The 19221-nt window shown below is 44.3% G+C and overlaps 1 protein-coding gene across 3 annotated transcripts in view; it reads left to right on the top strand.

Annotated features, from left to right (window-relative positions):
- The window catches only part of scap (SREBF chaperone), a 30754-nt gene extending 12125 nt beyond the window's left edge, over positions 1-18629 (top strand). For all 3 annotated transcript variants that reach the window (XM_031867484.1, XM_031867483.1, XM_031867481.1), the window contains exons 7-23: positions 52-224; positions 1080-1206; positions 3127-3239; positions 3438-3532; positions 3794-3892; positions 4371-4583; positions 5013-5401; positions 5593-5742; positions 11339-11540; positions 11938-12053; positions 12280-12808; positions 13203-13288; positions 13454-13536; positions 13827-13993; positions 14126-14206; positions 15412-15618; positions 15754-18629. In XM_031867484.1, the coding sequence (XP_031723344.1) occupies positions 52-224; positions 1080-1206; positions 3127-3239; positions 3438-3532; positions 3794-3892; positions 4371-4583; positions 5013-5401; positions 5593-5742; positions 11339-11540; positions 11938-12053; positions 12280-12808; positions 13203-13288; positions 13454-13536; positions 13827-13993; positions 14126-14206; positions 15412-15618; positions 15754-15999 (3076 nt within the window). In that variant the 3' untranslated portion in view covers positions 16000-18629. The remainder of the gene's footprint in view (positions 1-51; positions 225-1079; positions 1207-3126; positions 3240-3437; positions 3533-3793; positions 3893-4370; positions 4584-5012; positions 5402-5592; positions 5743-11338; positions 11541-11937; positions 12054-12279; positions 12809-13202; positions 13289-13453; positions 13537-13826; positions 13994-14125; positions 14207-15411; positions 15619-15753) is intronic.
- The last annotated feature ends 592 nt before the right edge of the window (positions 18630-19221 follow it).

The raw sequence follows: 19221 nt of genomic DNA on the forward strand, positions 1-19221 counted from the left end.
TGTGTGTGTGTGTGTGTGTGTGTGTGTGTGTGTGTGTGTGTGTGTGTCCAGGTTCCTGGGCAGCCTGCGGTCCCGTCTGAAGCAGCTCCACCCGTCAGCCAACTGCAGCCTGAGAGACGACCACATGGTCCACGTCCACTTCAAGGAGGAGATCGGCATCGCCGAGCTCATCCCCCTCGTCACCACATACATCATCCTTTTCGCCTACATCTACTTCTCCACACGTCAGTCCCGCTCCTCTGCCCGTCCGCTCTGTGCCAAAGATCCAGACTCGTGCCCGTCGGGTTCTTTTGTGTGCGCATGTGTGTTTGTGTGCCAAGGTTGTTCCTGTGCGGGGATTATCCTCACGCAGGAACACTCTGCTGTAGGAACCCACTTAACCCTTGGCGACCTGCCTCTGCAAATATCTGTTTAGAAAACGGACGCATTCGTCCTCATTTTACACAAAATAATATTCACACTCGTATGAGTTAGTTGATTTATGTTTGCCACCTTGTTAAAGACATTTCTTTTACAGTTATGTGCAAACGTAACCTAGAAAATGCTTCTAACTGCTGTTTTGCTCATTTTTTAATTTTCAAAGTGAGAAAGTAATTTGTTTCTTGATTCCTGTAAAATAAGTTTTTAATTAAATTTGTGTTGAGGGCACAACTATAAAATAACCTTCCTTTTATACATTTAAATAACATTATGTAGCTAGATCTTTACAATGTAGGGATTTTCAGAATTAATGGTTGAATGCAAAACCTTCAGAGCTTAAAAAAATAGTCACAGAAGTGAAAAAGTTTTAAAAAGGCTTCAAATATTTTGATTAATGCAGAAACAATTTTAGATTTTAAGTTATTTAGAAAATCCTCTTTCTTGATCTACTGTTGGCTAAGTCAAGTTTCAGGTTCATGTTTATTTTAGTAACATATTTAGTGTTATAAACCTGTGTAATGAAGCAGATCACCATCATTTGAAGGATTTGAGGAGAGTGCTTCTGACTTCATGGCTGAGGTGTTGGATAGCTACAATAGTTAATGAATATAACGATCATGTCCCGTCCTCCTCATGTCTTCTTTCTTTCCTCCCTGCAGGTAAGATTGACATGGTGAAGTCAAAGTGGGGTCTGGCTCTGGCTGCTGTGGTCACCGTCCTCAGCTCCCTGCTCATGTCCGTGGGACTGTGCACGCTGTTTGGACTGACACCCACGCTCAACGGAGGGTAGGAATGCCCCCCTTTTGTTTTTATCTCCACCAGGAGAACCGTTCGTGTGCGCCCGGGGAATGAGTGTGCGCCTCTGTGTCTGTCCGCGGCTAATCTGGCATTCTGCTGCAGCAAACTGCATAATGTTTTGGGTGGCCAGTTGTGGCTGCGTTCAAGAGCCTCTCGTGTTTGCAGCGACTCAAACTTTCTCGAAACAAACTTTGGCAAACCCTAAACTATTCATCTCGGGCCATTGTCAGTTAAAAATGCTGCGGACGTGACCAAATACTTTAATTTATGAGCATTACCTGCAAGACTAATGACATTCTCATGCTAACATGCTAAGCTAAGATGGTAAACATGAAAAACACTGCACCTGCTAAATATCAGCATGTTAGCATTTAGTTCAAAGTGCTAACCTGGCTGGAGACTCTTCGGCTTGAATCAGGAAAATGTCAACATGTTTCTCACAACTTGAGTCGCGTGTACATTTTTCCAGACAGGAAATATGTAATAAATATGTAATATGGGTTAGTAAATATTTACTGACCCAAAAGGCCGTTGCAGTTTCATCATTGGCTCTTATCTGAATCACTGAAAGACAAGGACAGGTCCTTGAAAAAAACACTCGCACACATGCACACACGCGCGCATACCAGCTTATTGACTTCTCACTTCCTCTGCATTGACTTTCTCATGGATTTGTGTTGATGTGTACAGAAGGTGGGCGGAGAAGTCTGTGTGGATGAAGGAGAGTGGACGGGGCATGGATGTGGGTGGAGACATAGCGATATTGACATTCCCCGGTTGTCCAATCGTTTGAGGATTATTAGAAAGCAGACTTTGTGGCGTGACCACGTAACAAACACGTGGTTGACTCCACACAGAGGGCTCCTGGTACAGTGGTAGTAATGAGTGTGTGTGTGTGTGTATTCCTGGTACAGTGGTAGTAATGAGTGTGTGTGTGTGTGTGTGTTTATTCCTGGTACAGTGGTAGTAATGTGTGTGTGTGTGTGTGTGTGTGTGTGTGTGTGTGTGTGTGTGTGTGTGTGTGTGTGTGTGTTTATATTTATTCCTGGTACAGTGGTAGTAATGTGTGTGTGTGTGTGTGTGTGTGTGTGTGTGTTTATGTTTATTCCTGGTACAGTGGTAGTAATGTGTGTGTGTGTGTGTGTGTGTTTATTGTGTACGGTGTTGCTGAGTGAGTGATGTAACGTGCAGAGTTGACTGCTCTGTGACCCAGTTATACACTTCTACAGTACAAGCTAAAGTAATTTTTTTCAAAGCGATTCTTTACAAACATTTGAGGGAGATGGGGAATATTTGTTCCTTAGATTTACTGCTGATAATCTCGGTACTAAAGTTTGTACTTTTTGAGTCCGCCGGTGCGGCGCTCGTCCGGAGCGCAAAGTTTCAAGAACTGCTCTCATAACTTCAGAGCAGTGAAGAAGGATTTTGTTGTTACGTTAGAATATCCAGCAGCAGAAGTGAACTGCGGTCAATGAGCCGCAGCCTTTGTTTATTCAAAGCTTATTAATATTTAACGTGCCGCGTGTCCACAATGCACCGACGGCATCACTGCACGTGGTTGGGTCCCCAGCAATACAGCTGTGTGAAGAAGTCACGCACAGACAGACTTGCGTTATATAATTAAACTTTATAGGTAGATTGACAGGTGTCTTTATGTGTGTTAGGGGGGAAAACATGCTAAAATGGCAACACGCTACAGTGTATACACAGTAGGCTAACTTTTAGTGGCATCGTGGTGCAGTTGTTGGCGCTGTATAGAAAGCCAGGGTTCGATCCCCGGTCGGTTCGTGTTAAATGTGAAAATCAAATGAAAGATTAGACGATCCTGTGGTGACCCCTTTAGATGCACCGTATGCAGACCCACACTCAGAAGTGAGTGTTTAATGTTTTGTTGTTTTCTGTCTGCAGGGAGATTTTTCCTTACCTGGTGGTGGTGATCGGCCTGGAGAACGTCTTGGTCCTCACCAAGTCCGTGGTGTCCACCCCCGTCGACCTCGAGGTCAAACTTCGCATCGCTCAGGGTAAGGATAAAGTGTGTGTGTTTGTTTGTTTGTTTGTTTCAGGTAAAGCAAGACCAGCAAGTAAATGTAGGTTCATCAGTAGATTGTTAATACGCCTGAGCTTGTGGAGCTTGTCACAGAGAAATGATTAGAGCTTCTGATTTATTGATTTATTTTTCGGGATGTAATTAGAATTTAGAATTTGTTTTTCTTCTCCAGGTCTTAGTAATGAGAGCTGGTCTATCATGAAGAACATGGCCACTGAACTGTGCATCGTCCTCATTGGATATTTCACTCTGGTGCCGGCTATCCAGGTAACAGAAACATGGTTGTATTGTTGCGTCAGCGAAGTATTAGAAATAATAGATCGACGTGTTTCATATACTGAGACAGAATGTGTTGAAGAATCTGTTTCTCACTGAGCATTGTGTGTTCTTCCTGCAACACATGACGCACTCAATCCAAAAACACTGGAGCTATGTAAGCCAGTCATCGTGCCTGTTTTTTAACCCGTTTGTTAAAGTTAGAAATGCTAACATCGGCTTTGTCTCCGCTGGTGTGTCCGTGTGCTGCAGGAGTTCTGTCTGTTCGCTGTGGTCGGGCTGGTGTCTGACTTCTTCCTGCAGATGTTCTTCTTCACCACAGTGCTATCTATAGACATCCGACGCATGGAGGTGAGAGAACTGTCACTCACTTATACATGCAGACATTTTCATTCATGAGTACATTCAAATCACACACACACACACACACACACACACACACACACACACACACACATGTGAGGCTGTTGAAAGCAGAATAACAGAAACTGACAACCAAAGTTACGGCTGTTTTGAAATCTGCGTGTACTTGACACACAGAGGCACATATCTGTCAATCAATCATTAATCGTAGGAATCTTATTTGTAAACATGAAGACAACTGGTAAAAAGGTCAAACTGGGGCTAACACGGACACACACACACAAGCTCTTTCTCATGAGCACATATGAGTCAGTGCACAACTAAGTGAGCATTGGCATCATAAGATTATGCATTTACATGCACAAAAATACAATCCTGAATCCTCAGTAGAATATGTGGTAAAATATGTTTTTATATATATCGTTAGATTAACCGATTAGTCTTTTTAACCCCTCCCTAACCACAGCTGGCTGATTTGAACCGCCGCCTGCCGGCCGAAGCAGGTCTGCCGCCACCGAAGCCTGGCCTGCTGCGTACACGAGAGGTCCCCCCTCCCCCGCGGCCCTCCCCCCACACGATCACCCTGCAGACCCCGGCCTTCAGGAACCTCCGGCTCCCCAAGAGGCTGCGTGTGGTGTACTTCCTGGCCCGCACGCGCCTGGCTCAGCGCATCATCATGGTGAGAAGAACGGACTTTAAATTTGTACTGTTTCATGTAACGTTGTTGGCTTCCTGTGTCTGGATTATGTGTCTTACTTATTGCATCATCATTGTATTAATGCCGGAAAGACTGACAGGAACATTCTCTGTTATTTTTATATTTGTTGGTTCAGTGAGGCTGCACCCTCAAGCTGACTTTTACCCGTGTCATTGCTTTGAAACGGATAAATAGCTTTGCAATTGAAACCACAGCTACAGGGACTGGTAGCTTAAGACTACATCCACATTAAGCTCGCTAAGTCAGGCAAAAAGCATCGTCAAATCATTTGAGCTTTAGTTTGAAAATATGCCTGATGATCAAACAGTGTGACATGATGTTTTCAGCAGCTCCAGCAGAAATCTCACCTCAACTGACCGATCACTGTCATTCTGTTTGCTTCATCTTCAGGTCGGAACGGTGATCTGGATCGGCATCCTCGTCTACACCGACCCAGCCGGAATACGCACCTACCTGGCTGCACAGGTGTCGGAGCAAAGCCCTCTGGGAGATCCCGGAGGAGGCAGCCTGCCCCCTCACCTTGGGGTGGCGCCTGTCTTTCATGGGGGCGATCCTACCAGCACCCTCAGAGTCCACCCACCACCAGATCCGACTCCCTTACCTGAGAACCAGTCACAGGGCCACCATGGCGCCGCCAGGGCGGGGCCCCTCCCCCAGGCTCCGCCCCCCGCCGTGCCCCAGATCACCTGGGGAGCGGAGGACGAGGAGGGCTGGAGGAGGCTCTCCTTCAGGCACTGGCCGTCGCTCTTCAGCTACTACAACATCACTTTAGCCAAGAGGTGAGTGTCGCAGCAGAAGACAATTAAGAATTTTGTTCTTTACCCACTGAAATGTTTTTACTACCGGTTAACTATGTTTATGTCCCAACGTAAAGGTACATTTGACAGTTTTAGATTCTGCATTCTGATTCTGGAGACCCCATGAGGTTATATAATCTATATTAATTCTGTTACTGGACGTCTGGTTTCAGGTACATCAGCATCCTGCCCGTCATCCCCGTCACTGTTCACCTGAGCCCTCAAGAGGCCATTGAGACGCGTCACCCTCAGGACACCAGACACCCCCCGCCATCCATTCCCAAAGTCTCTGCAGATCTACAGACGGACCTCACGCTCTACAAGTTAGTACACACACACACACACACACACACACACACACGTCTTTCAACCAGGATGTTGACGTGCACTTGAGAAACCTGGTTATTGTCGCTTTCTAAACTAACCAACCCTTTTTAAGCGCTCATGTACATGACACCACAGAAAGAGAAAAGTAACACCAGCCGTCCCAAATAACTCAATACAGAGTCTGACTGAAACTTGAAGAGAGCTGAAGAAGGTCAGCAGAAGGTTGTTGGACAGTAGGTGGGGGAGAAATCTGATCACTGACCAGCTGGATGGAGTTTTAGTAGTAGTTTGTTTTTGGGCTCCTTTTAGGAGTGAGTTCTTTTCTGCTTATATATAGAGTCTGAGAAAGTTAAATATTGCACATTTCTTATTACATTTGTTGTGATAGTTACATAAACTCATGTTGAGTTTATATAGTTTGCACAGTGCCTATAAAAGCATCCAGCTCCTTTTGACCGTTTTATTGTTTTATTGATTTTCTTTTTGAGACGGCCATAAATTGATAAAAATAATTCTTTGGAAATCTGCACCTGGTTAAAACAAAACGCTCTCACGCAGACTAGAGTCAGCAGTGACAGGTCCTTGGCCTTGGTTCTCTCCACCAGAGTGTCATTGAACTGATTGCACAGTGGACATTGAAGCCTTTTATTTAAGTCTCTTCTTTGGGAGTCTTCATCAGGAGGTCGAGCAGTGAAGCAGAATAGATTCCGAGGTGTATGTGAGTCAAGGAAGTGTTCATTTCGTTCAATAGAACTATGACTGAATACCGTCAATGATCTTTTTCTACACCACTGAGACGAGATGAGACTGTGACTATATCAACATGCCTTAAAAAATGTAAAAAATAAGATTTTACCAAAATTGCTACACCGGCAGCACAATCATGAGGAGTCGGAGGAACTAACTTGCTTAGTTTTAAGTTGCACAGTAACTTAAGTTAGACCACATCGACTGAAATGTTCAATATGATCTGATGACTAAAAAACACTGAAATGATTTCAGATTTCATCGACTAGAAACAGGTTTTCTTTGACCAAGATACAAAAGACTAAAATAAAAAATAGCTGACGAGATCTAAGTCACGATGGGCTCTCACACTCGTTTGAAACACAGGCGGGGAATAATGACAAATTTAATTTTTGTTCGTTTTTTAATTCGTATTTAATACAAAGTTGCACTAAAGTGAGAGAAAACCTAGACATTTGTGTCTGGTGTTTTTATGGGGTGAAGTCTATCGCAGCTCTTTTCTTTTGTTTCTAGAAGAAGAGAATGAAGGAGACGCCTCATCTTTGTTTTATGGATGCATGAAGCGCACCGTGTAAAGTGTCACTGGACTGATTGTAATCTTATCTGACGCTAAAAGAAAAAAGAAGTCTTCACCTCTTGATAAGCATCGTCTCTCCCTGACGGGACCGGACTGGTTGCTTTAAACGTACCTGTGCTTTGTGGTGTTACAGATCTTGAGATCTTTTAAGGACGAAAAAAAATCAGGCACTCAGGTGTTGGACCGCCAGCTTCCCTTCTCTAATAACAGACGTCTTCACCGTGAACAGTCACATTTCACTGCTTGTGAAGGTGCTGAGATTTGTCAACTTTGTTTACTGTGACAAATCTCTCCACCATTGTTTTCGATGGTTGCCACGTCTGACTGCTGGAAAACTTGTGTGATTGTTGAGTTATTATGACAACTGGCAACCGGGAGCTGTTGGCGGCACAACTGCATATTTAACAGGATTTTCCATATGTGGATTTAGATTCACTTTGTATTTTATGTGATGAAATGTTGCATCTACTGCGGAAAACACTAAAAAGAGAGTAAATTAGGACAAATAATGAAAAGAAGCAGCTGGAGGCTGTCTCTCCCCTCTCTCTCAGCAACAACATGGGTGTCTGGAGTTGAGCTTTCACTGCGCTGTGTTGAGTAAGGGAAAGCGTTGTCACCTTGACTAAGTGGAAGGCCGGGTTCTTTTCGTTTCATCTTTGGACGGCAGATATGAAGCGCTATCAGCTGAAGTCGGGTCAAGGTCGAGACCTTCTCAGTGGGGAAGTGGCAGCTGAGCTTGAGAAGGCCAGTGTGACAGAGGTGAACACGCGTCAGTGGGATCGAGAGAAAGTTGCAACACAGACAGATTGTCTTCTAATCTCTAGAAAAGGTCGATGGATATCGTATATGGTGACTGTGACCTATTTCAAACATTAAGTTCACTGTTCAAGCCTGTCTGCACAGACCAACACGGCGTCACTGCTGCCTGCATCAGAGCGAATCTACCTCCTCCTGCGTCAGTATTTATATTTGTTTCTCTCGGCATGTGTCAAGAAATAGGACGAGTCTTTGAGTGAGAAAGAGAATATATGAGGGATTCCTCATTTAAAAAGGTCTCAATCACAACAATGAGCTTAAAGGGTTCACCCCAAAAATATTTTACTGCTGCTTTAATGCAGAGCTTTGTCTTTTGAGCACTTTATTCTAAATCATTTCAAAGAAGAATCCTCAGTTTGTTGGTCCGTTTTAAAGCCAATTAGCGATGAATCATACACTTAATTAGCTGATAAATCGGTAAAATAAATAATATTTAGCTGCAGCTGTAGTTGTTTCTCGTCACACGTCATCACTCGTTCCTCCTCTCCTCTGTAGAGTGGATGTGTTTACATATCCACAGAGACACACATCCAGCTGTTCATAGTTGCACATCATAAACCTTTCTAGGATTAATCAACAACACGTCTTAACGGCGTTAGCAGATGTTGACCGGCTAATATATGTGTAGGGACAATGTGTAATTTCTGTTCTCGGTACAAAAACAAGAGACGTTTCTGTTTAATCTGGGAACAGCGAGAACCTATCCCGGTAAATATTGCAGCGAACGTGTACGTAAGCTTTGTAGCCTCTCAAACATCAGAGAGACCGCGTGTGCGTCTTTGTGTATTTCTCAGATACGTGAATGTATATCAGCAAAGAGATCGACCCACTAAGTTGTTCCAAATCTCAACTGCCTAGAATCAGTATTTGGCTATTGAGGACAGGATATGTATCCAGTGTTGGAACCAGATGTGTGACTCTGTGTTTGAACGCTGCGCTGCTCCATCAGCTAAGTGCTCAGACACATTTGATTTCCTCTGGAGTAAAACACAAACCGGACTGTGCACACTTCAAAAGGGCACTTAGTGCACGCGTGTTGACTTATTAAGTTCAGGTTGTGTAGACCGTGCTGAATGTTTCAGTCCCGATGCAGAGAGCGATACCTGGGCTTTGGTTATTGGCCGATACTGATCCAATAACCAGTGTTTGATTAATCAGCTGTGTGCGTCAGACTGGGATCATTGTTTTTATGTATAAGGAAGTCTCTGAGTCGGTCTCTGATATCCGTATCGGTGCATCTCTAGTTCAGTCCAAAGCCGTCACTAACATCTGCACCTCCGACCTCCTGTTGGACAACAAGTGAGTGAACGGTGAGAACACAAACAGGACACGACCCCGTCGATCTTTACTTATGACGAACGCACTGTTGGCTTCTCAGAGCTGGCGTCGTGCTTTGAAAGCTAACAAAAGAAGGACAGACTGATCCGTACTTGGATGTCTCTACTTCAGATAGCAGAAATTAGGTTGCAGGACGATTCGTCTTGCTCGGGAATGTCTTACAGAGGATCAAGGGTTGAAAGGTTTCCATAACAGCCTAAAACATGAGCTCTGTCTGAATCCAGATCTTCTGTTAATTAGTAATCGGACAGTGTGAGCTCAGAGAACCCAAAATCAAAAGGAGGCTGAAGTCCATCCATCCATCCATTTTCCACCGCTTATCCGGGGTCGGGTCGCGGTGGCAGCAGGTCAAGCAGGCCGACCCAGACCTCCCTCTCACCGGCAACATGTTCCAGCTCATTCTGGGGGATCCCGAGGCGTTCCCAGGCCAGCTGGGAGATGTAATCTCTCCAGCGTGTTCTGGGTCTTCCCCGGGGTCTCTTCCCAGTTGGACGTGCCTGGAAAACCTCCAGTGGGAGGCGTCCAGGAGGCATCCTAATTAGATGCCCGAACCACCTCAGCTGACTCCTTTCGATGCGAAGGAGTAGCGGCTCTACTCCAAGCTCCCTCCTGATGACCGAGCTCCTTACCCTATCTCTAAGGCTGAGCCCGGCCACCCTACGGAGGAAGCTCATTTCGGCCGCTTGTAGCCGCGACCTTGTCCTTTCGGTCACGACCCAGAGTTCGTGACCATAGGTGAGGGTAGGAACGTAGACCGAGTGGTAAATTGAGAGCTTTGCCTTCCGGCTCAGCTCCCTCTTCACCAAGACGGTCTGGTGCAGCGCCTGCTTTACTGCTGCAGCCGCACCGATCCGTCTGTCGATCTCCCGCTCCATCTTACCCTCACTCGTGAACAAGACCCCGAGATACTTGAACTCCTTCGCTTGAGGTAGGCACTCCGTCCCCACCTGGAGGGAGCAATCCGGAGGCTGAAGTGAGCTTTTTTAATTCTAGCTCATTAATGCTCATTAATATTCCCTCATTATGGTGTGGAACTCACCTCGATGGGGTTTAAGATGCTTTAAATGTCACCACATCTGGTTTGAGTCAGCAAGGGGCCTTTGTTACATGTTATACTCCTAAAAATAATTCCATAAGATCAGTAATAAATAGATAATAAGCAATAAAACACCAAACTGTTATCTCGCGCTCCTGAATTCAGCCTGTAGCTTTGTGTTTTAAAGGTGAGCTTTAGTTTTCACAGAGCAGCAGACGGGCTCTCTAAAGGACCGGTATTTCAGGCACAGTTGGTCTCGCTCCGTTGGTGGGGGGGGGTTTCATCATCACAGTTGTGCCACATTCCACAGCAGGTAGACGATGCATATGCGCTCCGTCACGCCCAGTTCAGCACACAGAGTGCAGCAGGAATGAGTCCTAAAACCAGAAGATGAAACGTCCGCTTCCTTCGTCCTGAAGAGAATGTGGTTTAAATGTGTTTTTAGGTTAGGTGCCTAAGATACGGGCTGTGGTTATTAACACAAGCTGGAGAGATGTTAACAATTTGTTCTACGACATAAAATATGTCTGTTAATACCTCGTTGTGACTTTACGCGTCTCAAACACAGATTATTTTCTACAATAATTCAGGTTTTTTTCAAGGAAATTAGTGCGACGTCTTCCCCTCGGCCCCCTGTTATATTATATATATATTGTATATTAGTAAGTTCAGACCTGCAGAATATGTTTGAGGGGAGACTCGGAGCTCTCAGTTGTGATGTGTTGATTAAGAATGTGTCTCTTTAAGCGTGCAGTATAATTATTTATTAAATGATCTCAAATATGTAGATTATGTCTAAAGTTGCTGACCTGAAATTCTCCAAAAGTTGTTAAAAATGAGAGAAAGACAATATGACTTGAGTGGAACATGCACGTTTAAGAAACATGAGTTGTAAGTAATTGCGTCACAATTTAAAGTGTGAATTTATGGAACAGCTGTGGCGGAAATAGAAGGCTGTGTTTGTCCACCGTGTGAATTTGTCAAATGGTGTAGATGCTGCAGAAAACAAGTGTTTCACAGATCACAAAAATAAAAACATTCTTTATTTGTCCCTCCTTTGTCCCTCCCCCCCGTCCAGGGTGGCAGCTCTGGGCCTGGCGGCGGGCGTCTTGTTGGTTCTGCTGCTTTTCTGTCTCTACCGGGTGCTCTGCCCACGAAACTACGGCCAGAACGGCGTCGTTCACGGCCGCCGGCGCCGAGGAGACCTGCCCTGCGACGATTACGGCTACTCGCCACCCGTCAGCGAGATCTCACCGCTGCTGCTGAGGGGCCACAGTATGGTGAGAACGGACTCTAAACACCCAGAGCACCGAGTGAAGGGCTGGACTGGTCGAGATAGGGACGGCATTTATACCATCGGGAAGTTACAAGAGAATTTCTTTGTCAAAAATACTTCTTGGAGTCATAACTCTTGACTTACACTTCGAAGGAAATCATTATCTCTGGTTTAAATGTAATGTTACACCAACTGTAATTATGAAATTGTTCCGTTTCTCAGAGGAGGACTCGTGTGTGCATTTCACCAGCGGAGTGAGATTACTGCGTCAGTCTAGAACAACAACAGGATGTCACTGTGTTAGTTAAGGACACTTGATACCGCTAAATGTTCAAGTGTGGAAATGAAAGCCCGTTTTTCTTTTCTTCATTTGGTTCTCGCTCTGTATTTGTGTCTCTCAGGACATCGAGTGTTTGGCCAGTGACGGGATGCTGCTGGCCAGCTGTTGCCTTGCAGGACAGATTCGGGTTTGGGACACTCAGACCGGCGACTGTCTGACTGTCATCCCAAACGACGGGTGAGCATGTCACCATATCCATTTATACTCTAAATATGTCCAGCACTTTTCATTCAACCCTCTACTGTATCATTGCTAACGCAAGCTCAAAGGGATTACGGTTCCTGAAATCACGATTATTCCTTAAGGTTTCACACTTTAATTGTTTTCTAGAATCTAACTTTTCAAAACTAAATCATCCTCTCTATTACAGCACAACTGATAACTAACTGAGTTCCCTCCTCAGGCTCAGGCGGAGCAGCAGCAGCAGCGGCTGCTGGGAGCAGCGGGACGGCGCGGACTCTGAGTGTTTCGGCCCCGAAGCTCTCGGCCCCTCCGTCAGCTGCGACGGACTGTCGGAGGAGGAGGGCTACCCGCTGAGACGGCGCACTGCTCCCGCCTGGCCGACTCTATTCAACGACCAGCCCGATCTCACCCCGCTCATCGACACCAACTTTGCCTCCCAGCCCCCCTCCCACCTCTGCACCCCACCCAGGCACGGTTTTGACTTTGGCGGCCTGGTGGAGCGCGCCTACATGGAGCACGAGCCCCCCTCGCCGGCCGCCTACCCGTCCCCTTCCTCTGCCTCCTCCTCGCCGCCCACAGGGGCTCAGCTCCAGAGAAGACCCAGCTTAGGGGACGCAGCCGCCTTCTTAGCCCAAGACAGAGCCTCCACGGCGGGGACGCAGGCGACGGCAGACGGGGAGAGCTCTGTGTGGGCCATGGAGCTGAGAGGAAACCTGATAGCTGCTGGGAGGAGCAGCGGTAAACTGGAGGTGGGTCTAACCTCTAATGTTTGTTCATCTGATGCCCTTTCTCTTTGTTTTTCTGCTTTTTTCAGGTTATGATGATGACCAAATGTTTTACTTTAATATACTGGATAGATATTTTAAGACATCTGGTCGTCTTCTAGTCATTTAATGAATATTCTCATTATTGGCCATTATCAACATGCATTAACAAAATGCATCGGCTACCAAGAGACACTTGTTACGTTTAGATGCTTAATGTTTGGAAAGACTTGCTGTTGGTATCAAGTAGAAACAGCAGCTTAGTGTTCAGAGCCTGTCTGAATCCTCTCCCTCCTCTGTTCTGTAGAAAACATCCATTTAAATGAACACTACATGATATAAAGTTGATGTACTTTTTAAACTGTTGTTTCTGTTCCAGTTGTGGGATGCAGTCGAAGGGTCGTTACGCTGCATTAATGAAGACGCAGTGTCTGGGATCACAGCTCTAGCCTTCCTCAACAACAGGTGAAACACACACACACAAGCACAAACACACGGGGGGTAAACGGTGCTTCCTCTGGGATGGGGCTGTATTCAACATGCATTTCTCACTCGCTTCAGGTTTTATTGATCTTTTTAAGTAAGACAAACATGACTTTACATTATCCTCCGTGTGTTCCTCCTCCTCAGAATCGTAGCGGCTCGGCTGAACGGGTCTCTAGACTTCTTTACTGTTGAGATGAACAAACCTCTGGGTCTCCTGCAATACAGAGGTGAGGCTCAACGACATGACTGCATCTCTGGATATTCTCACAGCTTGTGTTATTGATTCTTTTTTGTTAAATTGAACATGGCCTTAATTAGCTTAATGTGAAGTAAATGAAGAGCATATCAACGTTATTCAAATTATTTTATGTTACATTACTTTATCGCAGACTATTATTAGCCAGGACACAACTTTATTAGCTGTTAATCTGATAACTTAGTGCTGAGGTTGATTATCAGAAGAATTGGGCAATGAAGGTTCCTTATGGGTGAAAATCTCCTCCTCGTCCTCCTCCAGGTGCCCCTGGGCGAGGCAGCATGCCTCCCTCTCCCTGTTACAGCAGCGAAGATGTGATCAGCTGCCAGCTCACGCGCTCGGTTCAGTGCGCTCACCAGAAGCCGATCACTGTGCTGCGGGCGGCTGCCGGGAGGGTCGTCACCGGGAGCCAGGACCACACTGTCCGGGTATAACACACACCGGATGCTAACACGTCAGGCTTCTGTCTGACGTGTTAGCATCCAACAGTGTTGTATAAAAACAGTTTTATTTGTGTTATTGTTTAATCCTAATACATTCTTTCTGTGTTCACTGATCAGGTTTATCGTCTAGAGGACTCGTGTTGCCTCTTCACTCTGCAGGGTCACTCTGGAGGGATCACAGCCATCTACATAGACCAGGTCAGTAATAGACCTTCTTCTAACACGATATTACACCACCAGAAAACTCATGCATAAAAAATATGCATACTCAGACACACTTTTGAGGAACCAGGACCAGTTGAGGGAAGAGTTTTCCACTGAAATCTTTAACTTTAGCTAACAGCACGAGCATTGATGACAGAACTTGTACTTGTGAGATGCCATGAGGTGCCATGCAGCCAGTACCTTTCTAAAAGTTGTCATTTCTGGTGTGACTTTGTTAGAGAGGGCTCAGTGTAGTAGTGTATTAGATGTAATCCTGCAATGACTTTTTTCAATATATTATACTATATACTTTTTTTCGACACGTTATACTATGACTGTGTTTACATGTTTTGACATGCTATACTATGACTGTGTTTACATTTTTCGACATGCTATACTATGACTGTGTTTACATGTTTCGACATGCTATACTATGACTGTGTTTACATGTTTTGACATGCTATACGATGACTGTTTACATTTTTCGACATGCTATACTATGACTGTTTACATGTTTTGACATGCTATACTATGACTGTGTTTACATGTTTTGACATGCTATACTATGACTGTGTTTACATTTTTCGACATGCTATACTATGACTGTGTTTACATTTTTCGACATGCTATACTATGACTGTGTTTACATGTTTTGACATGCTATACTATGACTGTGTTTACATGTTTTGACATGCTATACTATGACTGTGTTTACATGTTTTGACATGCTATACTATGACTGTGTTTACATGTTTTGGACATGCTATACTATGACTGTGTTTACATTTTTCGACATGCTATACTATGACTGTGTTTACATGTTTCGACATGCTATACTATGTCTGTGTTTACATGTTTCGACATGCTATACTATGACTGTGTTTACATTTTTCGACATGCTATACTATGACTGTGTTTACATTTTTCGACATGCTATACTATGACTGTTTACATTTTTCGACTTACTGTACTATGGCATTTTTTGACAGATTTTTCATGATATTTTTCTACTTATGTCTAAAAAGTGCTTTTTATTTGATTATTTTGCAATACTTAGACTTTTTTTCAACATTCTATACTATGAAAAATCCCGTGGAAAAAGTTAGTGCAGTGAAGCGTAAAATGTCATTAAACGTCATCGAATAGTTTGTCAAAAGAAGTCATGAAGATAATAATTTACTTGTACTTGGTCTCCTCAGACGATGGTTCTGGCGAGTGGTGGGCAAGACGGCGCCATCTGCCTGTGGGACGTCCTGACAGGGAGTCGCGTCAGCCATGTTTACGGTCACCGTGGCGATGTCACGTCGCTCGTCTGCACCACCTCGTGTGTCATCAGCTCGGGACTGGATGACCTCATCTGTATCTGGGACCGCAGCACCGGGATCAAGCTCTACTCCATACAGCAGGTACAGTTCAACGCCTCATAATAGCACCAATCACCAGCAGTTTCCTTCTTAACCTTTTTTTAACTTGAGAATTAATAATAAAAAAATGCACTGCAGCAGTATCGATACTCTCGTTTACCTCCCTCTCCTCACCAGGAGGCGGGTTGTGGGGCCAGTCTGGGAGTGATCTCCGAGTCTCTCCTGGTGACGGGGGGCCAGGGCTGCGTCTCCTTCTGGGACCTGAACTTCGGCGACCTGCTGCAGACGGTCTACCTCGGCCAGAGCAGCGACGGACAGGGTGTCCGGCAGCTGCTCGTGCTCGACAACGCCGCCATCATCTGTGACTTTGGCAGCGAACTCAGCCTGGTGTACGTTCCCTCTGTGCTGGAAAAACTAGACTGAGGAGAGACGGACGGCGGTTGTTAATGTCGGTGGGAACAAAAAAAAACATGCACTCAGAACATCCTTTACCCATTCATCCTTTCGTCTTTCCCTTCTTTCCCTTCTTTTGTTGTTTCTGACACCCAAAGGAGACACGATGACTAGACCGGTTTCCCTCTGCATAGGAAGCTCTCTTTTTTTTGTGTGGATGTTTTAAGTACACGCCTGGATGTAATGAGGAAACAAAGAGCTGAGGACTGATTGTGCAACCTGGAGGAAGGTGACGTACTTTTGATACCGAATTGTGGACATTTTACGAGGGTCCTGAGGTCCGTTCAAGAGAAGCTGGATGTTTCTCACTTAAAGAGGATCCACCAGTCACCAGTTTGTGCTTTTTATTTTTATTTTTTAAATGCGTGTTTGTTTTGTGGCTCTGCCCTCTATGCTGCTTACACGGGTGGGGCTTCACTGTGACCCCACCCGCCCAGAGAGGAAGGTAAAACTTTCTCATTTTTTATTTTTTTTTTTTAAATATTCCTGCTGCCTCTTTCGCTTGAACAGCAAAGTGCAGCCACAGCGAGCTCAGGATGAGCTGCGCAGTTATAGAGTGTGTGTGCGTGTGTGTGTGTGTGCGTGTTCTGGAGACTGAATGAATGAATCAACGCCCTTTTTATGGCATAACACTGCTGAGAACAAAAATAGATTGGTAATGCTTGAAGTGTGTGTGTGTGTGTGTGTGTGTGAGTGTGAGTGTGAGTGTGAGAGGGATAAGTGATGATTACTGTGTAAAGTAAACCTCCATAGGGGGCTGTTTTTATATCTATAAATCTATTATTTATTAGCGATACATTTTTGAATAACAGTTGGTTTATGAATGGCTAATCCCAGTTTTTAAACAAGACTATAACAATGTGGAAATAAATGTAAGCTGGTGATTATGTGTTGGGCGGGGTTGGTTTTAAAACGATTGTTTGTGATATCGAACTGGAAACACTGAAGTGTTTATGTTGTGTGGTTTGGGGGGGCCGTAGCAGAAAAGGTTCCTCCTTTGACCCCCCCCCCCCCCCCCCCCTCGGCCTCTGATTCTGGGGTTACTGATGCTGTACGAGGGGCCCCCCCGTGTGCTACACCTTCATTCGGCTACCTCCGTTTTCTAAACTGCTTGAATTTTGGATGAGAATACTGACTTTGTTCTGCACAGGCTGTCGTTAGCTGACGTCATGTTTACATTGGCTGTCGTATTTTTTGAATAAATTGTGCCCTTTAGAGATTTTTTTTTTCTTTTTTAAACATTGCCGTTTACTGTAACCGGTTCAACTTCAACTGTTTCCAATCCTGGGTTTTCATTCTGACCCGTCCAGTACGTCTCGTTGTCGTGTTTGTCTGTAAACCTGCAGCCGCTCGGTGACAATGTGAAGCAATAGACAGTCAGTGTGTCTCTTTATAAAACCTGTCAGTCAGCTAACAATACACACACATGTTTTATTGTGGTCAATTTGTTTTAGACGGTTTCATTTTTAGATTTCTGAGAGAAATTTAACTTTTGTCAAATTAAGTAATTTGTTTAGAGCTAACTGATGATTAATTCATATCCTAAAATCTAAGAACTACATAGGACCTGATGTATGAACATTAAAACTTTTCTTTAACACTGAAAAAGAATACAAACGTTGAATAGAATTATCACTGTTTCATACAATTATTTCTCATTCACTGTCGATGTGAAACGTTTTGATAAGTCGTAAAACATTTCCACAAAACTCTTAATGAAGCCGATAATTAGAGTTCTGATACCAGTGCTGGAAACGCCTTAAATTCTGGACCAGGTATCGGTCGAGTCTGCACTGATCCGATATCAGTCACCGGCTCTTTCACTACACAGGAACAACCCGATCGGTACAAACTAACACTACACCTCCATGCTAACGGTGTGAAGAACAGATGTGCATCAGAATCAGCAGTAGAGCTAGCTGCCGTTAGCGGTTGTCTTGCACTGAGGAACATTATGTTCAGACTCTTATTACTTCGCACTTTTTAATTTCTACTGATAAAGTCCAAATGTGATCTCGTAACACTGGCGCGCAACAGCGTACGATACATAATACGCAGTAATAAACGGCATCAGAAGAACTCACGAGACGCTTGTGGAAACGGCTTCCTGAGGTTTCACGATAATAATTTGTCTAATTGGCTCATTAAGCTATTATTAGAATCAGTTCTATATTTACGGCTGATGAATTACTGGTTTGTACCTCAAATCTGTTGAATACTTTGATAAAGTAATTAAACTAACAAGTCAATAGTGGGACGTTTTATCCCGTACCAGTCGGTGTTTTTAACTTCTAACTGAAAGAATGTAATGCTTCAGGTTCAAGACTCGTCCCCAAACACCATCACACAGAATGTATTGTCTCTCAATCATCCATCTACTGGATGTAGTGTCGAACAAATCCATAAATAAATACAGCGACTAAATATCCTGTTAAAGTATCGCAACACTAACTCAATGCACTGCTGACCCCCTGACGCTCAAACAGGAAGTGTGGACTCGACTTGACTCGGTAACCCGAGTTAGTTCCACACCTGCCGCGTGTCGAGGTTACAGAGTCACAGGTGTGGTTTCACTTCAGTGGCATCGTCTCCTTTAAGAAATCACACCTGTGACCTGATCATTCGTGTTCTCGGTTGTCAGACGGTAGTTTTGAAAGCTTTAGAGATGAAAATGTTTTATGTTGTTTGTTTTGTTTTCTTGCAAAATGTGACTTTGATTTAAAGCTAAAGTTTGACATTTTGGTGAAGATGCTCAACATGAATCGCTTACTGGCAGTGAAATGAGACGATTGATACCACTCTAGTTTAGTATTAAGATAACGGTTAACTTACAGCTAGTTAGCTTAGCATAAAGACAGGACAGTGGCTCGGTCAGATGATAACGTCTACCTACCGGCAACTTTAAAGCTCTATAATTAACACATTTATACTGTTTCTTTCATCTTTACAAAAACAGTGAATTATCATTTTTACACTTAGCTTACAGGTTAGCTAAGTCAAAAAACTGAGTGTTATTGATCTTCTCTAACTCTGCACCAGAAAGCAAATAAACATTTCCCATAATGTCGAACTATTCCTTTAAAGATGGAGGGTCGGTGTGGCGCTGACTTCAATAGAATCTTAGCTTATTTTCAATGTTTTGGTTCATCACACGTGGACTTGTAACAATCCATTATACAACTTCACTTTTAC

Source organism: Anarrhichthys ocellatus, unplaced genomic scaffold, assembly GCF_004355925.1.
Source record: "Anarrhichthys ocellatus isolate YVR2014 unplaced genomic scaffold, GSC_Weel_1.0 scaffold39, whole genome shotgun sequence".
NCBI classification, from domain to species: Eukaryota; Metazoa; Chordata; class Actinopteri; order Perciformes; family Anarhichadidae; genus Anarrhichthys; species Anarrhichthys ocellatus.